Raw genomic sequence first — 20526 nt, 5'->3', positions numbered from 1 at the left:
GGCCTGACTTATAGTCATGTAAAAAAATAACACCCATAGAATATTCAGGTCTTACTAAAGAAGTGTTTCCATGTTGATGTTTGATCTCATTCTTTATCTGTGAAAGTCAGATAAAGAACTGAATCATAAACAAAATATCTCAACAATAATGAGTAGAGTGGACCTCCGTCTATTTCCAGTTCAGTGTTCACAGATTTTTCTGTGGGGCATAACTCCAAATTATTTGTGGGTAATTCACCTATTCATTAATTTTTTCCATAAATAGGTGATATGTCCTATTCGTAGGCCATATCTAAATTATCCATATAAAATGCAGCTGTGAATCATCATTCCAAACAAGGAGTGCCACTCTTTTTTTCTTTGTGTTGATTGGTTGTACCCCCAAGAGCAGAGACAAAGAAGACCATGGATGTTAGGTCTTATGGCAGTGCTTTCCTGTCACTGGTATATTTGGTGTTTAAATAAGCAGCATTAGGCATCGTAAGATGAGGTCTCTATTTACAGGTATTAGCTATTCGGCTGTGGTTCCTAACTCACTTAAATGTCAGAAATCCACTGTTTACTGAGAAAAATGTATGGACACATCACTTACCAATGGAAAAGTTAACATTCTTTAGCTAAAAGGAGGTTTTAACTAAAGTTTCAGTTGGACACATATATCATCCGCCTGGCACAGATAGACATATTAAAAGTTTTTTCCACTCCTCACTGACATCTGAGAAGGTTTCTTTTTTTTTTTTTTTTTTTTTTTTTTATGTCCAGCCTGTTTCAAGTAACTCTGTAACATGAGAAAAAGAATCCTATATTCTGCCCTCATAATTTCCTGTGGTGTAATAAAGTACCACCTAACTTAACCTAAAATGCTGCATTTGGTTAATGCAAAAAATGTTATATAATTTTTTAGTCTTTCCGGAGATCCTGGTCTCTTTCTAAGTTCATGTGATTGACTTCAGTACCTCCTACATCCAACTCCTAAATAAGGCAACATCTGTATTCCTTACATGTTGTGTAATCACACAATATGATCAGTAAGATTATTTGAACTCAAAATGTTACGCTTCTTAATTGCCAAGTATTCTGATGTCTGTCTCTGGAGACATTTACTTCCTGTTTTGACTGACCATTGATCCTTCAGCCTATGACTCTCGGTTTGTGATGCCACTGTGTATGGCAATCAAATCATTTCCATACCCATCACTCTCCCAGCCAACAATTTCTGGGAGACTGTTGGTGGGAGAGCTAGCTGTACAGGGTTCACAGACTTCACTGACAAAATGTTTTGGACAGTGAGTTTGTGTCAGAAAGTCAGTAATTCCCTCGGGACACCACCCTCTAAAAACACTGTCCTTTACATTTTCTGACAGAGTTGCTTTAGCCAGTTGCATTATATCTAATAGGCCTAATTACATAAAACAGGAGGAATGAGGAATGTGTGTAACACTAATGTGAGCATTGTCCCAGATTTTAGTTTCACATTCAGGCTGGAAGAAAACGAAACAAGAATGCTTTGTAACAGCATTCTCTGTAATAACAAGGCTGTTCACTGAAAACCCTTTGTTGACCTTCTGCTCACTTCTTATTTGTAAAAAACTTAAGTATGTAAAAGCCTTTATGATCCAATTTTCTGCCAGTTGAAGTAGCAGTCTCATTTATCTCTTGTAAAAAGAAATACAAGCTAGATTAAGCTTGTATTTCTTTTTACAAGGGCTATAGGGCATAGGGCTAGCTAGAAAATTCTAGCTAGCCCTATGCTGAACAGCTTAGTTGAAGGCTGATGGTGGCCCAAAATAGTTGATGTTATAACTGAATGATGTCAGATGTTAGACATAAAGCTTTTAGATTTTCTTATCCAAACAAACTGAGTCAACAGGACAACTATGTTGTTAAAACATTGATTTTCATACGCATCTAGTGGAAGTGCTGCAAAGATTCCCAAAACACTATTTCTGCACTGAACAATCCTCCAGCTCCCATAAATTTTTGCAGGGGATGTGACCAAGCAGAAAAAGTTAAGCTTGTTTCTAGTTCAGACACAGTATATTAATGAGAAATTAGGGTCTTATGCAGCACTATGCATTCATGCTAGAAAGCCATCTTGTTTTTGTTCAAAACTATCAAATTTTCACACAAAGATTCACACTTAAAAACAAGGTTCCATATTTTCAGCTAACTAATTCCTTTATGAGAGTCACATACACAGTGTAAAGATTTTCCAAACTGTGCTGCATAATAAAACTTGAATTGCTGTCTCTTTCAGGGGTTCTGCTCACTGTGCTTAATGGTATTTTGTTTTTCTTTGCAGACACATAATGATGGAGCTGATTGAATCAGAAAGAATTTATGTGGAGGAATTACAGAGCATCATGGAGGTACACTATATATATGTATTCTCAGCAATGTCTTTTTGTTTCCTTATATCCAAGTAGATGCTGTCAGGATCTTGGGTGGTTTTGGTGTTTGATTTATTGTTTCTAGTTTCAATATTATTCTGTGTCCCTTAGGCTCTTTCATAAGATCAGCCTGGTTTTAGTCAGTTCTTGTTACTACGGTAGATTATTAGTTTTGATTCTTTCTTGTGTCTAGTTATTACACTGTAAAAAATAAATTTAGGGGGTTATCAGATTAACAAAAGAATATCATGTACTTTTAACTAAATAATTTCATGTTTCAAACAAAAATTTGATACAATCATACTAGAAATTCAACAACTTCACGTTTATCAAATTTAATCATGTTGAGATAACATGATTCATTATAGTCAGAGTGATATAGTGCTGAAGCCAAGTGAGATCACGGGAAGCATGTATCCTTGATACATGCTTCTTAAAAATCCTCCTAGATTACTTGACACGCACTTCAAAGCCTTGGCACAGAAGACACATCACCTATAAATATATAAAAACTCCCCGTACAATAGTCTCATTCATTGGCAAAAGGATCTTACTGTTGTATTAAAGCAAGTAGAGAAATTTGTTAAAAATAAATGTAAATGGTCAAAATGTTGTAAATTGCATATTAAATATTAAGATTTGTTAAGAAGTAAATGTATATGCGATGCTTTAATCTTCTAAATTTGGCTGAAATTAAAACTTCTTGATTGAAGCTGTAATAACCTTCTGATTATGGCAAAGGATTAATGAAAACTTTGAAAATGTTATTTGAAATTATTGTCTATTAGAGAAAGTTTGAAACTTCTATAGACCCTCCTGGATGGTAATTCAATACAGACTCCAGTGACTTTGTTTGCAGGGACAAAAATATGTTATCAATGAAAAACCAATATAAAATCAAGAAAATTATGGACAATCCTTGGCATCGTACTCATATGTTAATTAGGGTAAAACGTTTGGTCACAGTGTCACATTCGATTTGTCATGCAGCTACGCCCACTGGCCAGCGGGTAAAGTTTCATGTCGATTTGGTCAACATACAACTTTTTGAGTTGTGAATGTTGTTGAGGACCAGGGATCAGTGATTTTGTATTTAGATCCACCATGCCTTGTGAGTAACACTTGCTAAATTTGTAGCCGATCAATTAAAACCTTTAGTAAGAGCGCGGGTAAAAGAGAGGTTAAGGTAGGTATTGTGAAGCTTAATAAATAAATTTTATAAAATTTCATACCTCTGTACCAAAGTAAGGTAGATGAAGAGGATGTTCTGAAAATTGTATAGAGCACTGTGGAGTGATTTCTACTGCAAATTTTATGTTGCATTCACATCCTTGCATATGCAAAATCAGGTGAGTTTTTGTATATGTTTAGGCCTCCACTTGTATATGTTTAGGGTGCCACTTGAATTTGGAAGCTCACAACAATAGCGTCATACTCTCCGATCTGACTCCCTCCAAACTCAGGTAGAAAGCTAGCAACAGCTGAAAGGATGTTAGGAATGTGCTGGAACAAGTTCCACAGCAACTACAAGCTAATAACTTCTAGTAGCTAACATCCCCTGCTATTTTCCTTTATAAGCAACCCTGCTGTAGCACTAGCCTGGCCATTTGCAAACCTCTGCCCAGGTCCCTCTTGAAAATGAGATATAGAGCTCAACAGGGTTTACCTGGTTAAATAAAGGAAATACAATAAAAAAAAATTGTCTTCCTGTGCAATTCTGCTTGATTGTAGTCTGTCTGTTATTTTGAAACTACAAAAGAATCCTGATAGGTACTTTTCCTATATACCTAAATAAAGAATCACAGACAACGTATATGAATTTTATGACAAAGCTTTTGCAAAAGGAGAAGTCTCCGAAGCAGCTTCTCCAAGCTGTTTTTCAGAGAGTTCTGATTTCCTTTTACGCGAGCTCCTGTTTTATTGTCAAAGAAAAACAGTCAAAACAGTCAAAGGGGCAGAGGTCGTAAAAAGAACAGAGGTTGTAAACGTGTAGCCTAATCAACATGTAACCTAATCTACTAGAAAACTACTCAACTGCTCACATGAAGATAAACAGACATCCTGACCTCCACGTCAGAAAATACACACATAAGAAAGGGAACACTTTAATTAGACTGAATTTCAACTAAAGTAATAACAAAATGATAATTCCGAAAATTCTCTAACAAATCCCTGCCTGCAGGAAGCAATTGTTTTAAAATAGACAAAGGTCTGGTCCCTCTGGATGAAACAACTAGCGTAGAACAAGGAGCTGTTTTTTACCAGGCTACTTCAGGTCGGGACAGGATGGTTTTGGCTCAGGTCAGTATTTCCCAGTCTACCCAATACCTAAAGAATACCTTAAATATTTTTCCAATAAAGGGAGATTCTTGACTTTTACATTTGTTAGAGAGATTGATGGAAAACCTAATTTGCCTTCATTAACTACTTTTTTCTTCATTTTGTTCTGTTTATTTCTGTACCTGCTCCACAGGGCTATGTTGCTGAGCTGAATAACTCGGGGCTCTGCCACCTCATCCCCCCCACGCTAGAGAATAAGCAAGACGTGCTGTTTGGCAACCTGCCAGAAATATTTGATTTTCATAACAAGTAGGTCAAATTTTTTGTTGTCTGTCTTTGTGTTGGTATATTCTGATGTAAGTAGATAGAGTTGTTAACACAAATCACAGAGAAGATAAGGAAACCATTTATTTGGTTAGTAAGACAGTTATGTGTGATTTTGTATGTGCTTGTGCTTTAAAAATGGTCAGGCAACTAGGAAGCAGCTTATCTTGCAAATTTATGATGGAAATGTTTTGTGAATATGGCTTGTGAGTACATTACTTTATTCACTTGTCTACAATCACTTATCCTTGTAGAAGAGTACAAGGCCTATCTCCAGTAATTATTGAGCAAGAAGGGGGTTCACTATAAATAGATAACCAGTCCATTACAGGTCAATACAGACATTCAAAAGAAAACACAAACATGCATGTACTCACCACTAAGGATAATTGAGAGTGACCAATTATTGTGACATCTTGTTGCACATAACACCAGTTTTAAAGTCCCTACACTGGCTACCTGTAGCTCAAAGAATAGACTTTAAAATACTGTTTTTAGTTTACAAATCACTGAATGGTTTAGCACCACGATACATTAAAGATCTGCTGTTGTTGTATCAACCTTCCAGAACTCTCAGGTCTTCTGTTTCTGGTCTGCTCTGCATCCCCAGAACCAGAACCAAATGAGGAGAAGCAGCATTTCACATCTGGAACAAACTTCCAGAAAACTGTAAAACAGCTGAAACACTGATCTCCTTTAAATCTCAACAGAAAACCCACCTGTTGAGGATTGTATTTGAAACATAATCAATTACAAAATTTTTGATGGAACCTAACGTAATGTTGTGTTTTGATTGTTGATTTTATGTTGCATTGTGTTTTTGTGTTTGATTTGATGTAAAGCACTTTGAAATGCCTTGCTGCTGAAATGTGCTATACAAATAAAATTTGATTGATTGAATGATCTGAAATGTCCAATTCAGACCCTTAGACGTTTTTTTAAAGAAATTATGTAAAATGTATATATTAACTGTCAAGTGAAACTTATCTGGAATGGCCTTTTCTCTGATAGTTTTTACCCTGGAGCTGACGACATTTTAATAGGGTGTTTTCACACCAGACTTGTTTAGTCATTTTAATCAATCTCCAGTTCATTTGCCTAGAAAATACGACTTATTTGAGGAGCACAATTGAACTCTGACGTGGACCAAAAAGTGAACTCATTTCCGCCTACAAACCTTCAACCAAACAGAGTTCACTCTTTGGTTGAAGTGAACTCTGGTGCGGTTCGAATGTATATGTAAATGCTAACCAGACTGAAGAGTGCTACAAAAGCAGGAAGTGGACTACAGCAACAGGCATTTTGGGTAAATGCCACCAAAACAAGTGTGTTTGTCTTTTGCTAAAGACGAAAGAGAAACCTGCAACTGCTAAAACCAGACACCACTCCATCTTTGTCCTCATTTCATGAAGAAGAATATTGCTTTCAGTTTCTTCTTCAACGTTTTTTGAGTCGTTTCCTTCAGTAGTTCTTGGTGCTGTGCCACCACAGGCGAGGGAGTGAGCAGGTTGCTCAAAGGGTTTGGTTCATTGGACACATGCAGTGAGAAAGTGAACCACAGCAGCTGAAAATATTACAACATTTGCAACTTTAATTGCCAGTGGAATCGCATCTACCAGACTATCAGGTGGGAAAATATCCCTATTCTCCCATCTGTCAATAGAGACAGCAGCAAGGATCGTGATAATAGTGGAAGTATTTTATAGGCACACATAGCCAGGACAAAGTAATGAATGAATGAATGAATGTGCAACAGGTTTAGGTTTAGATAAGTAAAACCAGATAAAACTTATTTGAAGAACTGCTTTAAAATGATTATTTATGAAACTGTTAAGTCAACATCAACATCTTCTGTTTAAAGCTAGTTTTTAAAAAGTTTTTTAGGGTAGGGGGTTAGGGTTAGGGTGTTGGGGATTGTGATTCAAATGTGATTCTGATTTGCAGCATATGGATTCATAAAGATTGGTCTGACAAGAGCCTGTGGATTAGCAGAAATTTAGTTTGGACTGTTTTTTTGTCTGCAGAACATTCCTCATGGAGCTGGAGAACTGTGCAGAGAATCCAGAACTGGTTGGAACTTGTTTTCTGAAGAGGGTGAGTAGATGAATAGATTCAAACACAGCATCGATAGATTCGGCTTGGGAGATTTTATTACATATAGAAGCATAAACTGGAACCAGACGAACATTGCTATGCACCATGAAAAACATGGCATACCTGAAGTTGAGATGTGTGTTTGGAGAAACAGGACATTTGGAAGACAAATGAAGGATCAGATTTTATTTTAATTCAGAAATGGACTAAAATGGGTGAGGTAGCTTTTCTATGGGGTGCTGTTTGTAAAGTTGCAGTCAAAAATTAACAACAATAAGCCAGGTGATTTGTGATAGACTGTGTCCACCCAGTCATCGTCTTTTCCATCAGTAACTAGATTGCATGTCCGTAGTTAGAGAAAGAAGATATTTATGGGATAAGCCAGCTGTTATCATCAGGTGAATTTGCATATTAACTAGCTACATATTTAGCTGAGAGATAAATATTAGCCTCAAACTAAATGTGTAGCTCACTATTGAGAACTTAGCATCAATGTTTGTCTTATGTAATTATTAAAAATTATGATGAATAATGTATTATTTATTTTATGAATAATATATCATTCATTCTTTCAACAATCACCTGTGTTTTTCCCAGTCTCAATCACCCAAATATAATCAATATAAATCTTCTCCCCCCAAACAATACTACTCAGTGTCTCTTTAATAAAGCATCGCACTGGCTGGTTATTATAAATGAGAGGATGTGAAGAGGAATCGTGCATGCATGGAAGTCCAACTGATCAAGATGTAAATTAAAAACTTGCAGAATTTCCTTCACCTTAAACAAAATCAATTAAAATGCTCACCCTTTTTTCCTGTAAAGGCATACATGACACATGAAAATATGTTGAAGATGAATAACTCACCTATAGAGAAGCTCTGCTTCTTCCAATGTTCAAGTTCACAAACATTCTGGACGTTTCCCACACTGCTGAGCTGAAGCATTACTTCCAGTAGCAAAAATATTCAAATCCAGTTTACTCAAAAAAACCTAGTCTTGTACCTTTCTCAGGCCAAACATGTACATTACTCACATTACTTGAGTTGAATAAATAGTTTAGTGAGACTTAAGTAAAGCATACAAACCTAATTTAAGAAAGAATAGGTATTAGAGTGAATAAACCGCTGACATAAAGGATTCATTTTAGTTTTTGCTCATGTTACCTCTTCATCATTGTTTCTTTTTCTCTCCACGTGCACTAAAAAAATACCTCTATGGATGAACATTAAAAAAATCATGGAAAGGTTTTCCACCTGATTTCTTTTCTTTATTTCAGCACTGTGTAATTCTGTTACTCCTATCTAAAGCAAATGTGTAAGGTCAACTTAATTTATTAAGGTAAATCTAATTTAAATCAAATGAGTTGGCTCAACTTATGTTATTGTGGTTGTTTTATGGTTGATTCTAAATCAAACGTGTTGGCTGAACTTAATATATTATGGTTATTCTAATTTAAATAAAATGAGTTGGCTCAACTTATTTTATTATGGTTATTCTATTAAGTGTTGGCTGAACTTAATATATTAAGGTTATTCCAATTTAAAGCAAATGTGTTGGCTCAATTCAATTTATTAAGGTTGATTCAACTCATTTATTATAGTTGGACTCAATGTAATTTAAAAGAGCCAGCCCAACTAATTTGCAGTGCTTTGGACCAAATAATTTGCTTGACTATGATTAATAGCATTTTTGTTGAAACCAAATTTTTTTTGTTTCCCTTCAAAGAGTTTTTGCAGCGCTAGTGGCTTGTATTTTTTTGAGACAGTAGGCAGACAGGAGGAGGACATGTGGCAAATGTCGCTGGAAGTCGAACCAGCAACGTTTGCGTCAAGGACTAAGGCCTCCAAACGTGCAGTGTGCTAATCCCCTGCGCCACCACAGCACGCTGGAGAAACCAACTTATGTTACAGTGATACCTTCACACTACTTATTAGGTTGATCCAACTCATAAAAATTAAGTTAGCTGAACAAACATGCTTCATGCTGAAAGAAAGCTATTTAATTGTGTGGAAATCCTTTCCATGATTTAATTACGTTAATTCAAAGACGTTTTTTTTTAAAAAGTGTTTCTTTAAAAAAAATACTTTTTTTACAGTTCTTAAATGCTGAAAGAAATTTAAGAACTGTTTCAGTGCAGTTCTTAAATGCCAATAGTGCCCTGCAGAGAAAAACAAATATCTATAATTTAATGTGTAACTAAAACCGCTTTGAAGTCTTCCCAGGCGCAAAACAGTTATGTCACATAATTTCTCGTGATCCCCTTATCTCGCTAGACCCTCTTCAGAGGGAAATGAATCTGACTAAATTGAATCAGGTTGTCTCAACTTGAATACGTTATTTAAGTTGAGACAAAAACGATTGTCTTGCGTGAACTCGCGTGATATCCTGTGATCTCACTCGGCTTCAGCACAAGATCGGTCTGACTACAATGAATCATGTTATCTCAACATGATTAAATTTCATAAAAGTGAAGTTGTTGAATTTCTTGTTTATCCAACATGATTGTATCACATTTTTGTTTGAAACATGAAATTATTTAGTTAAAAGTACATGATATTCTTTTGTTAATCTGATAACCCCCTAAGTTAAATTTTTTAGTGTGTACATCATTTCGTGTTTTAATGAGAATGCAGATGCTTGCTAATAGTTCTACAGCAACTGCAACAGTAACTGCGCTAGTTAGCTCATCAGCATGCGTTTATTTAAAGGCTTGCAAAATCAAGCTTTTGTTTTGATAGCCCACTTCCAGTTATTAGAAAGTGAATTTGCATATAGGTTAAATATTTAGTTTGAAGGGAAATCTTTAGTTTGAAGTTAAATATTTGGTTTGCTAGCCACATATCTTAGTGTAGACCTAAATATTTAGTTTGTAAACATAACGTGATGACTCTGCTGGGTTTCCTTAGACAGAAGAGTTCTGAGCACCTTTGAATAATGAACTGAGCTTAATGCACTACTTGACAACTGAGATTGATTAGAATTTATTTAAGATTGAATTTAAAAGACTGGAGGCCACAATTGTTTTGAATTTATACTATAGAAATAAACTGAATTCAATAATCTGAATATTTAGTTTAGTAATTACATATTTAGTTTGAAATTGACATGAAGTCGTGGTGTAAATTCAAACTGAAAGACTCTTCAGCCTCACCTGCATCATCCAATCGCTGTGTTACCTTCATCGTCGCCAACCTATCAACACTGGACCATGCCCTGTCACGACCAATCACAGATCAAGCTCCCGCTTATAATGACCTTCATCCATGGCCTTATTTGTTTTCCAGCTATGCTTAACCCGCCTCCGCTCTTTCTCCACCTCCATTCTCCCAGCTCTTCAGGCTTCCATCCTTTGGAAGCCAGGGACCTCCACCAACAGTGTACAGGCCCTGGTGGGAAGACATCCCTAATCAGCATCGGGAATACTCATCCAAGCTAATTGCAATTCACAGAACAAAGTCTTCTGCCAGGGCCGAGCACCAAAGACCTTTAATCCATTTATGTCAATCAAATGTCAATAAAAAAAAATAATGTAAATTTTTTTTTCTCTTATGACTAAAAAGACCATTTTATTGCTGTTAATATTTGGCTGTGTAACTTTACAAATGGCACCCCATAGTTGTCAGTGTCTAAAGTAAAGCTTCATAAAACATGGAATAGTCAACTGGTCTCGAACATATGGATGAAGTGCTGCTGTTCACTCTGACATGTCTGTGTTGTCAGAAAGAAGAGCTTCAGGTGTATGAGAAGTACTGCCAGAATAAACCCCGCTCTGAGGTGGTGTGGCGGCAGTGTGGAGACAGCCTCTTCTTTCAGGTAAAACGCACTGGACTTTACTATGACTTAGAACAAGGTGTTTGGATGAAGATTACTATGTGCTGGATTAACAAACAACTTAATTTCGTTTTATAAAGCTGCAATATTCAGTATTTCCCCCAGAAAACTTGCTAAGCCAGGTCGTCGGGGCACCAAGGCTGCCCATCATGTTTTTGTATTAAAAGATGTTAAGTTGACAGAAAATGTATAAATATTACTAGGTAATTATGTTACAGGATGACATTTTCAAAAATACTTAAACCCACAACTATAGAGTCTTAAAAACAACAAATAAAAGAAATACAATTAAAGTAAAGATCAATTATTTGTACTTCATTAAATGTAAATTAATTTTAAGATTTTAAGGAGCTAGCAAGTTTGCTTTGTAAAAGTTCAAAGAACAATTTTCATAGTTAGATTGCTTCGCTACCAAGTTAAATCTTTGAGTTTGAGCTCTATTTGTTAAATATATTTTAGTAAACTACAATTGTCACTGATAGCTTTAAAAGGTAAGCCAATTAAACTATCTCTTCTCAGATTTCACTAAATCAATGCTGAAACGCTCTTAGTGGTGCTGATGTTCTTGGCAGCAAGAAGGGTCTCATATAACCTTGGACAAAATTCGCTTCATTGTGCATCTCTCTGCTGGATACACAGGAACAAATGGGAGATTACATTTTTGTGACTTTAGTAGCTCTTGCATTTTGTGTGTATTGAGTTTTTAATAAGCACCTCAGAGACTGTTCTGGATGCCTGAGTTTTATGGAACAAGTTTTTCCTGGTTTCTGCATGCAGCAGACTGTAAGTAGGCAAAGGATTGATATGGTCCTCTTTGAAGCATTGTGTCGCCTCAAAAAGTAATAATAATAATAACTGCAATAATAATAATAATCATTATCATAATCATAAATAAGACCAGCGTGCTGAGTGACTACAAGGCAATCATGAATGCGCTCCTCCATGGGGTGAACCACTGGTCTAACTAATGAACACATAAACACAGGGCAGCCTATGTGAAAAGTAGACGGACGCTGCACATAATTCTTTGTTCATAAAGATATATAATTCTTTCACTGCATGCTAAACACACACATCTAAAAGCACGACTATAGCTTAACGGTTCACATTGAGCAGCACAAGCAGAGCAAACATGGTGGCTTTTAAACGTGACTCATACCTTGATGAAGAATCCTCCAAAGAAACATGAGTCCTCATTTATTGATATAAATGCCAATACAAGGCATATTCCTGAGTCTGATGAAGACCTTTGTCCTTATTGACAACAGGAGTGTCAGAAGAAACTGGACCATAAACTGTCCCTGGACGCCTACCTGCTGAAGCCTGTACAGAGGATCACCAAATACCAGCTTATGCTTAAGGTACAAACAGACAGAATTGGTAATATAGTACTTGTTCTGTCTTTGGACATAAGGACACTTAATTTCACCAATTTTTGCTAAATAATTAGCTATGAGTTTGATTAGGCATTAAACCCATATTCAGGTTGTTCAGAAGTACTTTTCTTGGAGGTTGTATTCACATTCTAGCCCCTACTCTTTGAGGAGAGCCTTCTCCATTTGGTCTGACAGTTCTTTACAACTCAGACAGGAAAGCCCACAAAGACGCATATCCAATTAGCTGTAAAAAAAGTCGTCTTTTTCTCAGCTACCACATCTGTTTAGCCATGGTTCGTAGTTTATTTCATAGCTCTTTGAAGAGCCATGAAGGGATCCCTGTTGTTAAACACAGTTTCCAGTGATGTACTTCTTTCACAACTGGACAGTACAAGTGTGGATTACAAAGAATGCAACGTGATGGAAAGTTATTTTCTTACTCATGATAAAAAACAAGAAGGTTGGAATTCTTACTCCAAACTGCAGAGGTGCACATATTTTCTCCATGAACTCAAACAACCCACTGAATGGCATGCTTTTAAAACCAGATGTCCCAAATAAAACTAGCAGAGTTGTGTTATTTCCTGAATTGACTACTTACTTCATGTCTGACAGGAAATGTTAAAATGCAGTAAGGGAGAGGGGATGGCTGAGCTGGAGGAGGCCTTAGCCACCATGCTGGACATTGTCAAGTCTGTCAATGACTCCATGCATCAGATAGCCATCACTGGATTTGAGGTGAGTAAAAAAAATATGGACGGATGGATGGATGATGGAAACAGAATGTGTGCATATTGATTCTACTAAAGGAGCATTACTTCAGATAAGAATGTAGTCATATTTTCCACAATGAAACAAAAATGTTTAATGTAATGAAACAAATAATAAACTATTTTAAAATGAAAATAGTTTATCCGTGGCCCAGACAAAATAGTTTTTTGTCTGGGCCACGGATTTTTTTTTTTTTTTTTTTTTTTTTTTTTAATTTTTATGAAAATTCTGAGAAAACTCTGTCTGCTGGGTTCAGATTTAGTTCTGGAAAGAACTTTCCAGGTCTTTGTTTCAGAAGCTGTTTAAAGAAATGTTACATGTATGTCTTTGATTAGATGATGACACATGGTTTTACTAATTCATAATGCTTCTGACCTTGAAAACTGTAATAAGATTATGTTCAAGTCTAAACCCTGCGAACCTTCTTGCTAATTTACAGGGCAACCTGAGTGAACTGGGGAAGCTGCTGATGCAGGGATCCTTTAATGTGTGGACAGACCATAAAAAAGGCCATAGCAAGGTATACCCAAACACCCCAATTTGAACCAGTCAATATGAAGGTGCTTTGTGTCTGTTTTTGACCTTTTTTCTTTTTAATCATTGATTGTATTGGTTTTTTTGTAAAAGCATGTCATGACTAAAGGATTCAGTGTAAAACTGTTTTAATGCAGGAAGAGATGGCTGTCACTTCTAAGCTTACTCCGGAGATGAACCCAGTCCACTGAATAAAATAATTATCTGGAGTGAGATAATATTTTCAGGATTTTACTAGGAGTGATATAAGAAAATTGTAATTACAGATCATGGATTTGAGTTTGATAGAAACAAATAAATGCCTTTTATGAGAGAACAATATGTTCCTATAACAACTAAGAAAACTGAATTTTGCAAATGATGATGGATATGTAGTTTTTGTTTTCTGCTATCTCAGATCATCTGACATGCTGACGTGCTTTCTATTTCTAATAAAATTAAAATTTAATTGAATATTAAAATGCACATGGTAAGAAAGTAACAGACAGATTTGTGGGTTTCAGGTGAAGGATCTGGCCAGGTTTAAGCCCATGCAGAGGCACCTCTTCCTGTATGATAAGATGCTACTGTTCTGTAAGAAACGGGAGGAGAACACTGAGGGACATGAGAAGACCCCATCCTACAGCTTTAAGCACTCGCTAAAGGTCAGAGACAGTGGACATTAAATTGCTTTCTTATTTAATTGCTGGAGCCCAGTAATGTGTCCTGGAAATATAACATCCCACTGTTCTACGAAGATGTGCAGCAATGACAGCTGACTAGCAAACTACAATAATTGCTAATTACATCAGTTTTCTGTTATGGTTGACTGCATTAATGATGAACTTTATACTGAATGTTCAAGTGTTTTTAAAATGCCAGACTTTGCAATCTCACTTGACGTTACAATTAAAAACAAATTGTAAGATGCAATGTGAGAGGCTCAGCCAATAGGGATTAAGAATGGCCTACCAAAGATTCTGTTGGACTTCCAGATCAAATCAAATCAAGAAGTCATTAACTGAGACACAGTTGTGGAGAGATGAGGCCTCAGAGGTCCCTAAACTCTCAGGAATGTGACCTCCAAACAGGGAGACTGGCCCTCCAGAGAAGAAGGTACAAATGGCCTCAAGAGTCAGTTCTAAATTTTACTTTAGATTATGGATATTTTCAAACAATAATACGTTTTATTTGCAGTGGTACAAATTATTACAGTAACTAATGGGTTTTTCAACTCTATTCATCAAGGCACAAAGTCCTGCATGTGTTAATGTTATTGACATTTACACATGCAGTGTAAATGTTATTAATATGGTAATAACATTTACCATAACATTTACACATGCATAAACAGTAGTTAGCTACAGAACAGGTTAACTAGAAAGCAGCAGCGCCCCCATGTGTTGTATGTAGTGCATATAACTGTGTTTCTGTCTGGGGCCAAACTTAAACGGTCTTTGTGTGACACATAGATTTTTGTGTCACACTAAAGTGCTGTGACACAAAAGAAAGCTATGAAAATTTATGTAAAGTGAATGCTAGAAAACATATCAATAAATTGTTTATTCAATCAATTGTCTTGAAACTAAGAAGTTGCTTTTAATCTAAAAGTGCTATTAGTTATTCTTAATGCTAGAAATGTTATTGCCCATTAAATTACAAAAAAATATCTGTCTTAAGACCAAAGATTCTGATCTTATTAAAGCAGAACCAGTGTATCCTACTTTAAAGCAAATGTGCACTTTTGTAAGTAGAGTAAAATTGCGGAACAATTTGGGTGAGGAATTAAAAAAATAGTCAACTATAAATCAACTCAAAACACTTAATAATAAAACAAGAGAAATTCTTATGTACTTCCTAGTTAATAATGAGGAAATTGAAATTTCTTGCAACTTATGTGGTAAGTTAATTTAATGTGTACCCCCATGAAATTTATTTCGGAATTATTGAGAAAGAGTCAAGTTTATACAAGACTTTATTCCTTTGTAATCCATTTCCACTCGTGTAAACTAAGTCATAAACTATGTGTTTATGACATAAGTATGTAATTTGTTAAATTGAGTGAATTGATTTATTGAAAAGGCTCTGTCACACCTGATTTAAAGGAATGATCCTGAACTACAAGTGTTGAAGCAGGGAAACATGGAGATCTCTAGTTATTAATAAGATTAATGAGATTGTCAATATTACTGATAATATTGACAATCTTTATGTGTGTAGGCCAGCAGAAATCATTTAGAAAGTGTCATCCCTTTTTCCTTTCATGAAACAATTAAAACATTAAGTTAGCTTTGTTGGGTTGCAAGCCCTATCCGTCTCCCATCACTATCTGCATCCAACGTTTGGGAGACATACCTAATGGTGAGTATGTGGAGGTGGCAGGTGAAACTGCTCTGCTTCTGTCTTGGAGTTTCTCACCATGTTTCTATAATTATTCATGTTGTGGATTGTGTATGGTTATGATTGGTTTCAATTATCCATGCCTCGTATTGATGTCATGTTTTTTTTATTTAGCCACAGAACCATGAACCACCGTAAAAACTAAAATAAAACATACAATGCATATTTAAGCACAAAGTGCCATAAACACCACATAAGATTGTGTTTGTTTCTCTTTCACAGTAACCAGCATACAAAGTTTAACAGTTTAACACCAGTTAAACCAGTTGCAGATTTTACAGGGTGTCTCTGAGCTGATCTCTGTATGATTTTGCTTTCAGTCTGCTTCAGGTTTGCTGCTATTACTAGCAAATTATTTTAGCTCAAACATGCATGAATTATACAAAATATCTTATAGATGAAAAACATGATTCCTTAGAGAAGGAGGATAAACAGACTTGTGAACTTCTAGTACCATGGCAATAATAAACAAAACACCCAAACTGCCCATTACAAAGTAAATGGAAAGATGAAGAAGTCTGCAGGTTTGTGACGAATGCTGCTGAATATGGGTGATTTAACTGAACTGCAGCTCATGTATCCTTGAGCTTCATGTTCTCATGTTTTCCTCTATTTTGCTGTCTAGATGAGCTCGGTGGGGATAACAGAAAATGTCAAAGGGGACAACAAAAAGTTTGAGGTGTGGTACAATGGCAGAGAAGAAGTTTACATAATCCAGGTATGTTGTTAGGAGTGACACAAATTTTGCGTATGACTTTTGTACAAAGTTTTGTTTGACTTTATCTGTGTAACTGAGCTAAAAAGATCCTCCTTGTGACTGTACTCAGGGTAATATCCCAAATTTGTGGTTACTTGAAATTTGTATTTGCAACTGAAGTAATTTATGCACAATTTTACATAAATATTTGTAAGACATTTTCCTATCTAAGCCCAGTAAAAAAAAATGGCTAGGTGGTTGATATTTTTGAAAAAAGGTGAGCAGATTCCATTTATTATATCAAAACTGAAGTCATTTTGAAACAATAGCCTGCTTTCTCCACAACCCTGAAAAAAAAACCTTGAGCTATGAAAACTTTTCTATTTCATTTCAGAGTCAACTAGACAAACTGAATAATGAACATTTTTAAATTACAACTTCATGACTGACAACTGCAACTATGCCCTATGGCTGCTTGCGCACATAGTGTTACTGCATTTTATTAACAATAAACCCACATATATCATTCTAATTCACAGCAATAAGTGCAAACACTTAGTTGGCTTTTGAATTAAGGACAGAACAGTTCAGTTTTTTCATTTTCAAAAGTACAATTTTACTTTGAAAAACTTGTAAATCTACTCTACTAGATGCTGTCAGTGGATCTAAAGAATATTAATCTATTTTGTAATATAAAAAAATGTCAAAAACATGATGATAAATTGAAGCAAGTTTAAATTTTGCCAAAACCCAAGTAATTTCCAAGAGCAGATATGGAAAATTTTATCATGTCTTTTCTACAGTCCTCCACTGGAGGGCAGCGTTGTGCCATGCAGTTTCCCTTCCACACATAAATGTATCACATTTTGGTGTTTCTGGGTTTTTATTGCCAGTGTGCTTGATCTGTATGTATTGTATATATTCTTACCCAAGGCTCCCTCCATGGATGTGAAGAATATGTGGGTGTCAGAGATCCGTAAAGTTCTTACAGGCCAGCTAGAAGCATGCAGAGGTACATTCACACACCAATAACGGCTTACTTTGAATGTTTCTGTTATACTTTATTAGATTTGATTTACACAGCTTCAAAACACTTGTTATATTGTTGTTTTTTTTAAATACTGAAAGGTTTCTTTGTTGAACAATCGAGACAAAAATTCCTCCAAATTATTCCAGTTTCATATCAAACATTTTTAAAAGTCAGACACACACAGTGTAGACCAGTCTAAATACTGAGTACTGCAGCTGATCTGTGTTGGTGTGTGTTTATTATGTCAGTATTGCTAACTGTTAGCACAGCCACACTCTGTCATAGTGGACATGTGCTAGGCCTTTGTCAAATGAGCTTCTGCAAAATATAAAATTCTAACTCCTCAGTAAATATATGTTTGTCAGAACTGGGCAACGACATGTAATATGGAAAACATCATTATTTACACTGAAAATGAACATTTATAATAAAATTAATCTGACTTGATGCAATCTGCTTTTCTAAGCAAATTCTAAGCAATCGGCTCAGAATCTTAGAAAAGTATCTAATGAAACTTTTCTAAGTTTGCTTAGATAAACTTTTAACCAATTTTAGTGTCATTTAAATTGGTGCTGTATGAATAAGGTGAACTGAATTGAATTTAATAATGGTCACATTGACTGTAGACTAAAGTGGCTCAAATCTGACATTTTTTTTATCCATATCTGACTTTAATGTCAGTTTGAACAGCACAAATCAGATTTTTTTCCAAATTAGATTCAGGACAAATTCTGGATTCATCCAAATCATCCGGAGTCTAACAAACATGTCAGATTACTTCCATTAAACAAAATATATATCATTTCAGCTTTAGTGGTCTTCATTTGCAAGTAATCTGATAAGAATGGAGAGAAGAGAGAAGGTGAAGAAACTGATGACAAGAGTGTTGAGGTGCGTGGTGGGTCGCTGTAACCACTGTACCATGTGACGCCCTGCTTCCACTTTTTACTTTGTTGTGATATCCTCACAATTTTCCTTCGAGGAGACAAAAAACTGCAAGCTAAAATATGCCCAATGGTGGAAACCAGTCTGCCACACAATAAGTCTGATGGAGCTATTCATAATCATCCTGTTCTTGATTGAACAGTAGTTTCATATTTGATACAAACTTGTTGCATATTCAGCATCTATTGGAATTTCTTTTGCAAATGCAGGAGTGCAACATTGTCATCTTCTGCCATGTGAGTCACTTTAAGACATAGATTCTTCACTCTGGAGGCTTAGGATGGTTGCAAAATCTTAAAATAAAATCTAATTTAATAAAGAGTTGAATTGAGTTTTACACCCTGCAGAGAAGTTAGCCATCGTAGGATTGGATGTGGTGTCATTCAGACACCTGGCATAATTTCAAACAAAGCTCCATAAGTAAATAACACGACAGCAAGGCATCATCTTATATATCTTATATATCTTTCCATATTTACATGTTTGTCTATTCAGTATATTCCTGTCAATTAACAAAAAATCTGATGGCCTCTACAAAACAGATTTCAATCTGTTCTGGTGATCCATCCTCTGGCTGGACAGACATAGCTTCATAGAACCTTGCATTCCTCATCTATCCAGGATTCATTACAGTGTGAACAACACGGCAACATCCGTTTGACAATATTCTATATGATTAACTAAATAGCCTACAGTATTTTTTCTGTATTGCTTTTACATCTGGAATAAATGCTTTTCAGCTAAAGTATGTTATTACTACTAGCCATAGATACCATTTAGTCCCTCAGGCTGTTCTGGTCTCACTCAGGGCAGAGGTGTCCAAACTTTTTTGCACAAAGAACCAAAATCCCCAAGTTGAAAGTATTCAGGAGTCAACATTTTTTTCCCCCAATTAAATACCCCCCAAAACATTATTGTGAATTCTTTCTCTTTTACCTGCACAACAATAAATAGAACATGTAATATTCAACATTTGTCTTGACACTTACAGTCACTAAACTTTCTGGGTTTGTTATTTTACAGTCTATAAAATGTTTATAGTTTATTCCCCTGAAGAAAAATAAAAATGTTCTTCTACAAACTTTTCTTTATTTAGCTAAAAATTAGGTAAAAATAATGACTACCTTTTGGGCTTTCATTTTTATTTCCATAATATAAATGGACTTCCATATCTGGTGTTAGTGGTGTTAGGCTTTTTTGCTGCTGACCATAGGATTTTGTTTATTTAGTAATTCGTCTGCAAATTGCTATATCAACTGGTATATTACTGTGGTGGTTATAAAGAAAAAAGACAAAGATGTTTCGTAACAATCAACTTTCTCCGTACTCAGTCCACTCTCTGCAGCAGGACCACAGTTCTACTTGGTGGTTTGGACTGACATGAAAGACACACTCTGTTAGCTGCACACTCTAGCAACTGGCAACTTGTGCGTGTGCGCAGTGGAGTGTGTGTCCCTGTTCCTGTGTGTGAGCAGACTGCCTAATAGTATGGCAGAGCTGTCATGAAGCCTGCAGAGCCGAGGCTGCAGGAGGCTCAGGAGTCCCAGTGCAGCGAACGTGTGCATGATTAACACCTCTGACTCAGTGTGTGAGGAAGCAGAAAGAGAAAGGGATGAAACTGGTGCGGGGGAGAATGAAAGGGAGGACAGAATGAAAGTGATGGGGAGAGAAGAAATCGGGAATTATGGAATGATGTGTGGAGAGAGACAAAGAGATAGACAGCTAGAGAGAGGAACGCAAAGAGATTTCCAGGGTAGAGACAGAGGCTGATAGGAAACAGAAAGAACAAACTTAAAGGCTGTAAAGAAATTACCTGAGAGAAAACTGAAAGTCATCCGTCTGATCTTTATGGAAAGAGATGCAGAACAACAT

At 35.9% G+C, this 20526-nt stretch overlaps 1 protein-coding gene across 5 annotated transcripts in view; it reads left to right on the top strand.

Moving 5' to 3' along the window:
- mcf2l2 (MCF.2 cell line derived transforming sequence-like 2) overlaps positions 1-20526 on the top strand; it is a 93571-nt gene that overhangs the window by 42992 nt on the left and 30053 nt on the right. For all 5 annotated transcript variants that reach the window (XM_044129829.1, XM_044129827.1, XM_044129826.1 and 2 more), the window contains exons 16-25: positions 2303-2369; positions 4864-4979; positions 7019-7088; positions 10812-10904; positions 12191-12283; positions 12914-13036; positions 13509-13589; positions 14107-14247; positions 16608-16700; positions 17613-17691. In XM_044129829.1, coding sequence (XP_043985764.1) covers positions 2303-2369; positions 4864-4979; positions 7019-7088; positions 10812-10904; positions 12191-12283; positions 12914-13036; positions 13509-13589; positions 14107-14247; positions 16608-16700; positions 17613-17691 — 956 coding nt within the window. The remainder of the gene's footprint in view (positions 1-2302; positions 2370-4863; positions 4980-7018; positions 7089-10811; positions 10905-12190; positions 12284-12913; positions 13037-13508; positions 13590-14106; positions 14248-16607; positions 16701-17612; positions 17692-20526) is intronic.

Source organism: Gambusia affinis, linkage group LG10 (genome assembly GCF_019740435.1).
Source record: "Gambusia affinis linkage group LG10, SWU_Gaff_1.0, whole genome shotgun sequence".
Classification (NCBI taxonomy): Eukaryota; Metazoa; Chordata; class Actinopteri; order Cyprinodontiformes; family Poeciliidae; genus Gambusia; species Gambusia affinis.
This window is presented reverse-complemented; position numbering and strand designations above follow the sequence as displayed.